General features: G+C 40.7%; 1 protein-coding gene across 1 annotated transcript in view; it reads left to right on the plus strand.

Annotated features, from left to right (window-relative positions):
* The first annotated feature begins 441 nt into the window (after window positions 1-441).
* sspo (SCO-spondin) overlaps window positions 442-12,460 on the plus strand; it is a 100,104-nt gene continuing 88,085 nt past the window's right edge. The window contains exons 1-13 of the mRNA XM_069151234.1: window positions 442-505; window positions 673-757; window positions 2,190-2,399; window positions 4,081-4,163; window positions 6,399-6,569; window positions 7,642-7,865; window positions 8,004-8,106; window positions 8,847-9,005; window positions 9,129-9,214; window positions 9,478-9,603; window positions 10,262-10,418; window positions 11,925-12,177; window positions 12,289-12,430. Of these exons, the coding sequence (XP_069007335.1) occupies window positions 705-757; window positions 2,190-2,399; window positions 4,081-4,163; window positions 6,399-6,569; window positions 7,642-7,865; window positions 8,004-8,106; window positions 8,847-9,005; window positions 9,129-9,214; window positions 9,478-9,603; window positions 10,262-10,418; window positions 11,925-12,177; window positions 12,289-12,430 (1,767 nt within the window). The 5' untranslated portion in view covers window positions 442-505; window positions 673-704. The remainder of the gene's footprint in view (window positions 506-672; window positions 758-2,189; window positions 2,400-4,080; window positions 4,164-6,398; window positions 6,570-7,641; window positions 7,866-8,003; window positions 8,107-8,846; window positions 9,006-9,128; window positions 9,215-9,477; window positions 9,604-10,261; window positions 10,419-11,924; window positions 12,178-12,288; window positions 12,431-12,460) is intronic.

Below are 12,460 nucleotides of genomic sequence, written 5' to 3' on the forward strand. Positions count from 1 at the left end.
GAAAGCCTTCAGTCCCCGTGTCTGTTGACATGCTTCATTGAATAAATGCTCCCATCGTCCTTCCCCGAAACGCCTCTCTTTACAGGGTTAGGCTCCGACAAACATGTCTTTATTCTGAGTCTGATCCCCCCCCCCCCCCCCCCCCGCCCCCTCCTCCTCCACCCCTCCCCCGCCATCACCGACAGCGTCCTGTAACGTTTGATGGGGAGAAGTTGGAGGATGTTTCTATCACAGGTCTGGTAACCAATGCCCGCCGTCCCAGCTGTGACCCTGACAGTTATATCCAATGGCAGCGGGCTCAAATGCTACTGTACATCCAGCGAGCCACCCCAACGTTTAAAACCCCACACAGGAGGCTCCACGCTCTCTAAGAGCTTCTCGGAGGACTGAATTACATCATAAACTCTGGAAAAAACAAAAACAAGACAAATAGTCAAGAAGAAAAGAAGAGACAATAAATCACAACAAAACAATGATCCAAAGATTTCCCGAAAGCACTTCAGAGGTAAGTGCACCTTTTATTAACTATTGGTAGATTGTATTAAACTGTATGTTGTCAGAGAATTAAATATGGATTGATTTTAGCCTTCGAGGCGGCATTGATGATTTAATTACCATGTTTAATTTGAAATGACAAAAACGTAATAAAATACCTTTCATATCGTCTTATAGGAACTTTAAAGCCTGACATAAAGGAGAGCGTTATGGAAACGCTGCTGCTGACTGTGGTGTGTGTGCAGACGGTGCTGGCGATGGGGTGAGTATATGTGCTCATTTTACAGACTGCGAGGTGGAAAACATGCAGAGAGACAAAAAGTCATGAGCAACATTCACTGACGTGTAATATAACTCTGGTAAAGTCATATTGACAAACTACTTCTACAGCTATTATTTATTTCACCATTTCACCATCAAACAGACTTTTATTCAAAATTGTTGCTACAGTCAAAGTACAAAACAAAGTGTATTATTGCAATATAAATCATGTATAAAAAAAAAAGGTGTGTTTTTGTTTCAGTAAGGGACTTCTATATCTACATGTCTATATATATATTATTATTAATAAGATGGTTAGTGAATATATTTGAACTTTCACTGTATATCCAAATTCATGAATTCAGTAAAACTTTAGTGTGGCCTCATTTGTTCAAGTTAAATTAACAACACATACATTATTCACTCACTGTATATGTAAATGCAGTTTTTATGCAGTGATTTGTATTTTTTAATTTTGTGTTCACTAAACTTTTTACCAGCTTGTTTTTTTTTCTATTGCATATCATTTAATAAACATCAGTGAAAGCTACATACATACATACATTCATTCTATTTCAGTGTGTTTAAATTTTTTTTTTTTAACAAGCAGATATTTAAAATCACATGAAGATCCTTCTGGGTGCCAAACTTTGATCGTTTTATGCCACTGAAGGAGTTGCTTATGTCTGCTATCAAAAAGTGCTTTTTCATTTAGTGCCAAACTTTGATACGTCGGCTGCATCTAAACAAGTATTATTATTTAAAAAATAACATAACTTTTTCTGTATTTATGCAGGAGTAAATGTCATTGGCCAGTGAGCCAACACAATTTCGGTCTTAACTGAGGTAAAATCTTACATTATAATGCCACTTTTTAAAATGACTAATTAGCAGCCACACACCTGTCTGAACTGCAGGGACAGGAAGGACTCATGTGAGGTGACACCTGTAAAATATAGTTACAGTAGATTAACACTCTCCACCTCAACTGTTGTAAAACTACTATTACTACTGTAAATTGATATCAAATAAAGTATCGAAGTCAAGGTGGTCGGAAGTTTCAGTCTTTCATGTGAAAACTTTCATGTTTCTGTTCTTGAATAAACTAAATGTTTTTGAGCTGTCAATTTCCCATGAACTTGAAAATAGAGTGAGAGACTTGGGACACAGTGTGGTCAAGGAAGTGCTGAAAAATGTGCTTGTATTTAATTTGAATGAACTTTGATATGTCCAAAGCAGCACTTGTAGCAGGGTTATTAACCATGGTTTTGTAAAGGAATCCATTTTAGCCTCTTTTAAGTATCCTGGGTAACTACACCCAGTTGCACGGATTACTTTTATAATCACAATCTTCATGCAAGTAGAAAATATAAAGTCATGTATGAATCTGAAATGCAGATGTCCAATCAGATCTGTGTATCATCATTTTCCAGACACTGGTGTGAACACGTGGTGGAAGACAAAGTGGAGCGAGTTCTGTCTCCACGTCTGCAGCTGGAAGTGAGCTGTTCAGAGGTGTATCAGTACAACACCCGAGGCTGGAGGCTGGATGTGGACCGGATGCGCATCAGGCATGGGGGCGATGATGGAATCGCACTTTACTACAAACAGCAGGGGCCCGAGGCGTCCTGTTTCTTGTACAAGTAGGTGGAAAGTTCTCCAAGTTTCAACCTGTTGACTAAAGTCACTCAGTGAGGAGGGTTTCTTCAGTTCAGAAACATTTTGTATTGATTTATGGTGTGGATCAGGTGAAAAAGCCACCCTGAAACATCTGCAGATTTTCCCAGCATTGATGTGTTGTGGTTGTAATGAGGTGAAGGATCGTGTTGTTGGTTAGAGCCTTTCATTACCAGACCTCAATTCACTGCCTTAATGTAGGGGTCTTAACTCCACTGAGGATTGTTTCCAGTCATTCAGTTTGGTGTGTAGACCCAGTCAACAACCATCAGTGATGTCATCAACCATCAGTGATGTCATCGTTGGTTTGTGAACGTTATGAAGCCTCCAGTTCAGATTCTGTCCGTCACCATCTTTGCTAGTTCGGAGCGGTTTGGAGCAGGAAGTGACCATATTTGGACGAGCTGGGGGGAGGAGCCAGAGGTGGATCTGACCGATCTGATCGGAAACCTGACCATACTACGTCCCGCCCACCGATAGCTGTAACCTGACTGCACCACAGGCCTGTCAATCAAACAGACACGCCCCCAAAAACAGGTCTTCTTGAATCTTCTTTTCTAATGAATGAGGGATTATTTTCAGATGGACCTCCAGAAAACTAATAAGAAGGAGTGACTTTAGCTAACAACACCGAGATAACTGATGGACACATTTTATTCACTTTGGATTTGATGAGAGAAGTTGAATGGGAGTCTATGGAGCCGGAGGCTTTTTGGAGCCGACCTCTAGTGGCACTCGCTGGTATTGCAGCTGAAGACACTTCTGGATCAGAACCATTTTACAGACCTGAAGCTACGAACTCTTTTATATCCAGTCTGTGTGTAAACCTCGGGTTAACTTAGAAACAGCTGAAGCAGCCTTCAACCAATCAACATTGACCCTCATATAACATATGTTGTGTGCTGAAACCACCCCACCAATTTTGTATACTTTAAAGTCATCAAACTAAACTTCCCCCACAGGTCGCGTTGTCCTTCAGACGAGCTGAGCAAACCTTAATGAAAACAGGGTTTCCAGACTGTGATCACAGCAAAGGCTGAATCTGTCAGCAATAGGTGGGCGGAGCCTCACAAGGTTGGTTAGGACACCTGTGCGAAGGTGGGAAACAACTGTGGGGAAACAGCAAGAACCTATGTGTGTGCTGTCTTTCAAAAAAAAAAATCGAGATTTCCTTTAAAACAATGTCAAATGTGGTCATCACATTACATAGTATACTTTATTTCCCATCCAATGTAATTAACTTCCATTAAAGAGTAACATGCAGTATTAGTACAGAGTAATGGATCTCAGAGATTATTCGTTTGTACTCCAAAATGAGATTAAAGCTGCTTTTCTGAGAGTATATTGGTTTAACACTTGCAGAATCCCATTTAATCTGACAGATGTTAGAGACTGAAGGATCTGTAACACTAGAGTGGATCATGACGTTCAACATCCCTGAGGGAAGATAATTGTGGCAGTTAAAGCAGCTCAGGATTTAGGAAGATCTTGTTCTCACTTGTACTGAAGTCTGGTAATAGAAACAAATTACATGAATGTCATTAACTTTAACATCCACTATATGAGTTCACAGTGACCAGTGTGACAGCTGGAAGAATACTATCCTGAACGTACTGATGTGTTTCCTGATGTGTCTGTCCACCTCAGACCTCCAGAGATGGAGAAGCAGGTGGTGAACCGGACCGTGAGGGCGTGCTGTGAGGGGTGGAGCGGACCACGCTGCTCTGACGGTGAGGCGACACTCCAATGGACAGTTTCATGCAGCATTACATTACTTTATATGTGAAAGGAGACAGGCATAAGCAACACGTCATAATTCATTATACAACAAGTAGCTCCGCCCCAGAGATCTGATTGGTCAACTGAACATTTGGAACAAATCACCTTGACAACACACCCTGCTCATCATTAGAAATATCACTCCACCCCCTCGATGGGAATATATTAGAATTGAATTTCATATAATATGTAATATAATATAATATATATAATATTATATATATATTATATATATATATATTATTATTATTATAATATAATATGTAATACTATACTATACTATACTATACTATACTATACTATACTATACTATACTATACTATGTAATACATATGTAATATGTAATACTGAGAGCCCCCCTGCTGTAGTGAAGAAATTTCCCCTCGGGGATTAATAAAGTGAATAAAATCAAAATAAAAATAAAAAAATATAATTATGGACAGAAATATGTGTCAATAGAAACTGAATTTGAATCATTTATATTAGAATTTGAATTGCAAAACTTGAATAATTGCTTTAAAAATCTGAATCTGAATTGCTCAACTTGAAATTGAAATTTTAGTTTGGAACTGAATTTCAATAAACTTGAAACTGAATGTTTAATTCAGAATTTAAATTATTTTGCTTTGAAACCACATTGAAATGCCACTGAAAATTCAGCTCTCTAAATTCTGTTCTCACATTTCAAATTCAGTTCATGACATTTTGATGTAGTTCGTGTTTCACACATCCGAGAGCAATAAAACAGACTAGAAATCCTCTCTGTTGCTAGGTGGTTGCTACGGGTGGGACTACCATCACACAACAATAACACTGTTGTCTGTGTTTCTTGTTTGTTTAAATATAAAATATATATATATATATATATATACTGTATATACTGTGCATTTTTATATTTAATATTTTTTACTGTTATTTTATTGCTTTCCTGTATCTATAAATGCTGCTGTAGCGAACAAATTTCCCCTTGGGGATTAATAAAGTAACTACCTACCTACCTACCTACTTCCTGGAGTAGTAAACATTGCATACATTACATAAGAGTCTACTGATGTTAGGGATTGTTCTCCAGTTGTTAGTCGTACCCAATGTGTTGCCATGGAAACGGAGATCACACTAACAAAAGGTTTTATATTTTGAGAGTGAATTGCTCCACAATATGAACACATTTAGATGACATGTTTTATTTAGTTGGTGACTTGTTGTTTAATCACAATATTACACTGGAGGGTGCTTCAACATCATTATTGGTACAACAGTGATGCAGTCAGGTTAAAGCACACTCTCTCCTGTAATATTGCTTTAATCAACCGGGATCACACATGAAATACAACCATCAGTCGTCTGTAGGAGACCATGTCAGTGTCATGTTATTCCTCAGTAAGGAGGAAGAAGTCAGTCTTACGTTTAGGCACAAAACTACTTGGTTTGGGTGAAGAAAAGATCATGGTTGGGTTAAAATAAGCAATATAGTATGTAAAATGTTATGTATGTAACATATGTTACTTACATACATTAAACATGTTGTATTATGTCAGTAACTCAAACGTGTTTCCCCGATGAAAGCCGTGTTTGTTTCATTCAATCACCTCACTTCCTGCCCATGTCCACTTTATCACTCAGTACTTTGTCACATGACTTCCTTCTTTATGCGTGTACTTTTCACGCAGAGGCGAGTTAAACGTGACACTGACACGGCGTCCTCTAGTGGGCAGACGGGTGTATTACACACTTTGGAGTGGTACTGCGATTCATTTAAAATACCACCTAATATTGAATTTCTCTATAAATCTTTAAAATTATAAAATAAAACTGACCACTTTGAACTTTTGTACAGGAAGCTGTGTTTTTTTTTAACCTTGCATAAAAAACCCAATGTTCTTTAATGTTTTCATGCCTATATTGTATATAAATGTATATTTTGTTTTGGTTGTTTGCTTTGTCATTTCAAAATTATCACTAAATGCATTACAGTAATGTTTCACATTCTTATTTGTTCCACATGTTTCTTCATGCCCGTGCACAAGAGCAGAGTTTGGGCAATCGATTCAGTTATTTAACTGTTTTGAATGAATCCTTATAGACTAAATATTCTCCAGATTTTTATTTTTTTTATTTTTTTTATCAGCTGTTCTGTGTTTACACCTCTCACTATAGACAGTGTCTGTGGCTCCTCTGCCTCTCAGGTGTGGGTGTGCGTGGTCAGTGCTACTCCACGTGGAGCTGTGAGGACTTCCCCGGAGTTCAGAACTCCTCTCTGATGCCGGTGGAGCAGTGCTGCAGCAGCCTGTGGGGACTGAGCTGGAGGAACGCCTCTGATCACACCTGCCTGTCCTGCACCTACACTCTCCTTCCAGGTTAGAGAACATGCACATGCACATACTGGAACTACCTGATTTAAACACATTCATTTGTGACATGCATTGAACTTATTTCTCCTTTTTTTTTTCACAAAATCGATCTACAACCAGGCTTCCAAAAAAGTTAGGACGCTGTGTAAAATGTAAATAGAAACAGAATGCAATGATTTACAAATCCCATGAACCTATAGTTATTTGCAAATCGACCAAAGACAACATATCAAATGTTGAAACTGGAAAAAAATTGTTCTATGCAAAATATATGCTTCTTGTGAATTTGATGGCAGCAACATGTTTCAAAATTATTGAGTCAGCAAAAGACTGGAAAAGTTGTATAATGCCAAAAAAAACACCAAGTGGAAATTCTCACAACTAATCAGGTTACCATGGCAACATATCAGTAACATGATTGTGTATAAAAAGATGATTTCAGAGAGGCGGAGTCTCTCAGCAGTGAAGATGGGGAGAGGTTCACCACTCTAAAAGACTGTGGTGGAAAATAGTTCAACAATCTAAGAATAATGTTCCTCAACATAAAACTACAAAGAATTAGTGGATTTCATCGTCTACGGTTCATAATATCATTAAAAGATTCAGAGAATCTGGAGAAATCTCTGAACACAAGGGACAAGGCTGGAAACCAATATTGGATGGTGGTGATCTTCGGGCCCTCAGGCAGCACTGCATTAAAACACACTATTCTGGAGTGGAAATCACTGCATGGGCTCAGGAACACTTGTGAAAACCATCGTCTGTGAACACAGTTCCAGGCGTGTTGCTGGCATCAAATGTTGAAAGAAGCATATATTTTTCATAAAACAGTAACAATTTTCAGTTTCAACATTTGATAAGTTGTCTTTGGTCTATTTTCAATTAAATATTTGTTTATGTGATTTGCAAATCATTGCCTTCTGTTTTTATTTACATTTTACACCGCGTTGCAACTTTCAGAAACAGGGTTGTAATTTTCTCTTTTAATAATCTAATTGCACTGAGAAATTAGCAGCTGCTCACGTAGTGCGCTCCTACGACCCCCGAGGATTACACATGAACTACCTCTTCTCTCCAGACTCCCAGTCCTCCCCCCTGGTGCGCAGCGGTCTGCTGGGGACCGCCCGCGTCCCTCAGGGCTCGGCCACCTGCATGTCCTGGGGTGGAGCCCACTACCGCACCTTTGACAGGAAGCACTTCCACTTCCAAGGCAGCTGCACGTATCTGCTGGCCTCGTCTACTGATGGCACCTGGGCTGTCTACATCAGCACAGTCTGTGACGGGAGAGGACACTGCAGTAAGGTATCATTCCCCACCTATATAGCAGTACTTGTTATAAATAAACGTTGTTCTTGACGCTGAGGAGCTCAGAAATAACTTTCTCTGTAGATTCATATTGTGTGTGTGTATGTTAATGTGTCTGTGGCCTCCTGCTTTCAGGCGCTGAGGATGATGATGGGTCTCGATTTGGTTACAGTTCTTCACAGGAATTTAACCCTGAACAACCTCCCCGTTCCAAACAGAGAGCCTCTTTTCCAAAACGGTAAACTATTCTCAGCTCTCTCTGTTTCCTTTCCAGCTTAATGTTATTAACCGCAAAATTTGAGATGAGGTTAAAATGAGAGAAAATGATCCTAAACCCTCATGACAGATTTGTACCTGTATCACAGACTGGATATAAAAGAGTTCGTAGCTTCAGGTCTGTAAAATGGTTCTGATCCAGAAGTGTCTTCAGCTGCAATACCAGCGAGTGCCACTAGAGGTCGGCTCCAAAAAGCCTCCGGCTCCATAGACTCCCATTCAACTTCTCTCATCAAATCCAAAGTGAATAAAATGTGTCCATCAGTTATCTCGGTGTTGTTAGCTAAAGTCACTCCTTCTTATTAGTTTTCTGGAGGTCCATCTGAAAATAATCCCTCATTCATTAGAAAAGAAGATTCAACAATACCTGTTTTTGGGGGCGTGTCTGTTTGATTGACAGGCCTGTGGTGCAGTCAGGTTACAGCTATCGGTGGGCGGGACGTAGTATCATCAGGTTTCCAATCAGATCGGTCAGATCCACCGCTGGCTCCTCCCACAGCTCGTCCAAATATGGTCACTTCCTGCTCCAGACCGTTCAGAACTAGCAAGAGGGCGCCAGACAAAATCCGAATTTAGAATTGTTTGTATTTGCAAAAATTACTGTAATACATTGCTGCATTTTGCCGTTATTTCCTCAGTCATTTGGTCAGAAACAGCACATTATCCTGCAGTATACACAGAGTTCTCGCTCCTCTCCTGCAGGAGTGACAGTCCATTGGCTGGGAGATTTTGTGTTTGTGGAGAGCGGCCTTGGTGTGCGACTGAAGTTTGACCTGACCAACACAGTGTACCTGACGGTGACTGCTGAGCACCTAACAGCCACCAGGGGGCTCTGTGGAGTCTACAACAACAACGCAGATGGTTGGGGAAATACAACACAAACACACAAACCAACACACACCAAGATTCTACATGCGATCATGTTTATTTATTGTTTCACTCCCTTGTGATGTATTTCTGGACTCTTTATGTCGGCTGTCTCAGATGATTTCACCACGATGGGAGGAACCGTGTCCGAGTACGCCGCCAGCTTTGGCAACTCATGGAAAGTTCCAGACCAGAACAATGAAGTACTGCACTGAATGCATTTCACCTTTCTTTTGTTTCTTTTTTGACTGTTTATACTTCTATTTGGATCTAAACATTAAGCAGTTCCCAACTTTAAAAACAAAACCAACAAACCATCTGGCTGGAGGAGATAAAGGTTCTCAGGAGTTGTTTTGGTTGTGAATGCAGACTGACACTCCTGCTGTATTTGAAATAAATGGCATGTTGCATTTGTAAAATGCAGCCTCTGTAACTGATCCTCTTTCTGTCCCGTGTGATCCATCAGGGCTGCAGCGACGCGGCGGAGCTCGGTCACAGCTGTGATGTCTCAGGAGACGCGGCTCTACGCAGGCAGGCAGAATCAGTGTGTCACCGCCTGCTGGAAAACCCCTTCACACGCTGCCACCCCCGGGTCAGACGCCTCGTACTGCAGCCATGTCGCATCACCACTGTGATGCTCGTCCTTTTGGACATTAGGATGAAAAAATATTTTCTTTTCTGATTTCAAGCCTGTAATGAGATGAAAGGAGCTTTTCAAAGTTTAAGTTTATTTATAGTAGGGACCATGTACAGAATACATTCATCTCAAAATCAGAGGAGATGCTCTGTAACAGATTTGGCTACTTGCTAATTTCCATCTGCAGTCCCTAGTAAGTAAAAGTAAAGTAAAAAATAAAGGAGGTTCCCAGGAAAACAGTAAATAGATGTGAGCCATGAAACTGTCTTAAAGACTTATGACTTTCCATGTTTTACTGAACAACAGATGAGTCCGCCTGAGACTTACAGACACCGCTCGTTGTTTGTTAAGCAGTTTATCTTCACCAAGAAATATTTTTGAAGCTTTCTGTCACTTAACGTTTCATCTGTGTTGTCTTCCTCTCTCTGGCATATTCATCAGCTCTATAACACAAATATATTCCTAATTCCAACACTTTATCGACTTAAACAACCTGTTTCCATGAATTGACATCCATTTCTTTCTGAGCAGGATCATATAAACAGTTCTGTGACTCCCAGTTCCTGTTGCTCCCAGGAATGCATTGATAAGTCTGTGTCTTTGTGTCTTTCAGGTGGACCCGGCAGCCTACACAGACACCTGTCTCTACCTGTACTGCAGCCTGCCACCCAACGAGCGGGAAGGGGCGCTGTGTGACACCCTGGCCAGCTACGTCCGGCAGTGTGCCCAGCAGCACGTCGTCCTAACGTGGAGGACAGACACGCTATGTGGTAAAGAAACAGAACAGTTCGGTGTCTGACTACACATGTCATCTTTATAAAACTGTGTCCCTCCTCCCAATGCCACGCCCATCCACTGCAGCAAAATGTGAGATAGCTACGTTTGGCAGTGTATAGGTGTTAGAGTTACACGTTTTGCTGGTGGGGGTTAGGATGGAAAAAGAAACACTGAAGAACAACTTCCTGGATTCAAACCTCATTGTCCCGCATGGCAGTTTGTAATTAATGCCACCATGTGGACAAATGTCCTTTATACTTGGTTTATTCAACACATTTGTTGCAGTACCGTGGTTACATGATCCTTCGTCATGTATCATTTATATACGTATAACTTATGAGCATAAAGATAACCCACGTAATATACACACCGGTCCACTACAGCAAAACGTGTAATTGTCACGCCTAGACCGCCTAAAGCGTTATAATCTCACATTTTGCTGTCGTGGACGGGCGTGTCTATTACACATTTTACCGTGATACTGGGTTGAATAGAGCAAACGACTTAATAAAGATAGTATTATACAACAATATCTAGCTAAAGCTTGGTAGCAGCAGCAGCTAATATTAGCCACCATAAGCTAATGGATATACCAGATTAAATCAAGCTGCCTGAGTGTATTATACAACCCGCTTTCCAAAAAAGTTGGGATGCTGTGTAAAATGTAAATAAAAGCAGAATGCAATGATTTGTAAATCCTATAAACCCCAAACTGTATTGCAAAGAGACCGAAGACAACATATATAATGTTAAAACTGAGAAATTTTAATGTTTTATAAAAAATATATGCTTATTTATAATTTGATGCCAGCAACACATCTTAAAAAATTTGGGACAGGATCATGTTTACCATTTTGTTGCATCACTTGTTCTCTTTACATCACTCTGTAAACATTTGGGAACTGAGGAGACCAGTTTCTGGAGTTTTGAAAGTGAAATGTTGTCCTATATTAGGACAGTTTTCCACTTCACCTCAGTCCATCTTCAATGATCTCGGTCCAGAGAAGGCGGCGGTGTTTCTGGATCATGTTTCTATCTGGTTTCTTCTTTGGAGAGTTTCAACATCATTTGTGGACGCAGCGATGAACTGTGTTCACAGACGATGGTTTTCACAAGTGTTCCTGAGCCCATGCAGTGATTTCCACTCCAGAATAGTGTGTTTTTAATGCAGACACATTTTAAGACTAAACTGTGGTTTGTGTTTTTTAATGAGTTTTGATGAATAATAGAAGCATTTTTATTTTTTATTTTTTTTTACGTTGTTTATCTTTAGATGTTTTCCTCTTCAGTGAGTTTATGTTTCCCTTTCCGAGGTCTGAGTTTCAACACAAAGGACTCCAAAATTAAAACAAGGAAATCTGTCAAATTCTGCATCTCACAGCAAATTAATTTGAACTGTAAGACACAAAGATTCATGTCAGCAGTAATTACATGCGACAAAACATGTAAACAGTATTGTCCTTTATAAATATGTCCTGCCTTTTTTCCTGTCTCTCCAGGTCGTGTCTGTCCCAGAGGTCAGGTGTACTCTGACTGCGTGTCCTCCTGTCCCCCCAGCTGTACCTCCCCTCACCCCCCCGGGCCCGCTGCAGCCATGGGCCAGTGCAGGGAGGAGTGTGTAGGGGGCTGTGAGTGTCCTCCGGGTCTCTACCTCCACCGGGGAGTCTGTCTGAAAAGAGACGACTGTCCTTGTTTTCATCGCAGACGCACCCACCAGTCAGGGGACAGGATACAGCAGCGGTGCAACACCTGGTGAGGGGGGGGGGTGGTATTGGTTTGGTTCCTGTGTCTCTCCATCTAATGTTCCTTCACTTTCTGATTATCCATCCTTTCTTTTAAATGTATTCCCTCTTCACCTCCCAGTGTGTGCAGAGCAGGTCAGTGGCAGTGCACCGGAGAGAAGTGTGCAGCCCAGTGCAGTCTGATGGGGGCGCTGCAGGTGACCACCTTTGACAAGAAGAGGTATTCACTGCAGGGAGGAGACTGTCCCTTCACCGCCGTGGAGGTGAGACACATACGCTGCTGTGCACACTGT

This window comes from Embiotoca jacksoni, unplaced genomic scaffold (assembly GCF_022577435.1).
Source record: "Embiotoca jacksoni isolate LCO1_2020_lvr unplaced genomic scaffold, fEmbJac1.0.p SCAF_17, whole genome shotgun sequence".
In the NCBI taxonomy this organism is placed as follows: Eukaryota; Metazoa; Chordata; class Actinopteri; family Embiotocidae; genus Embiotoca; species Embiotoca jacksoni.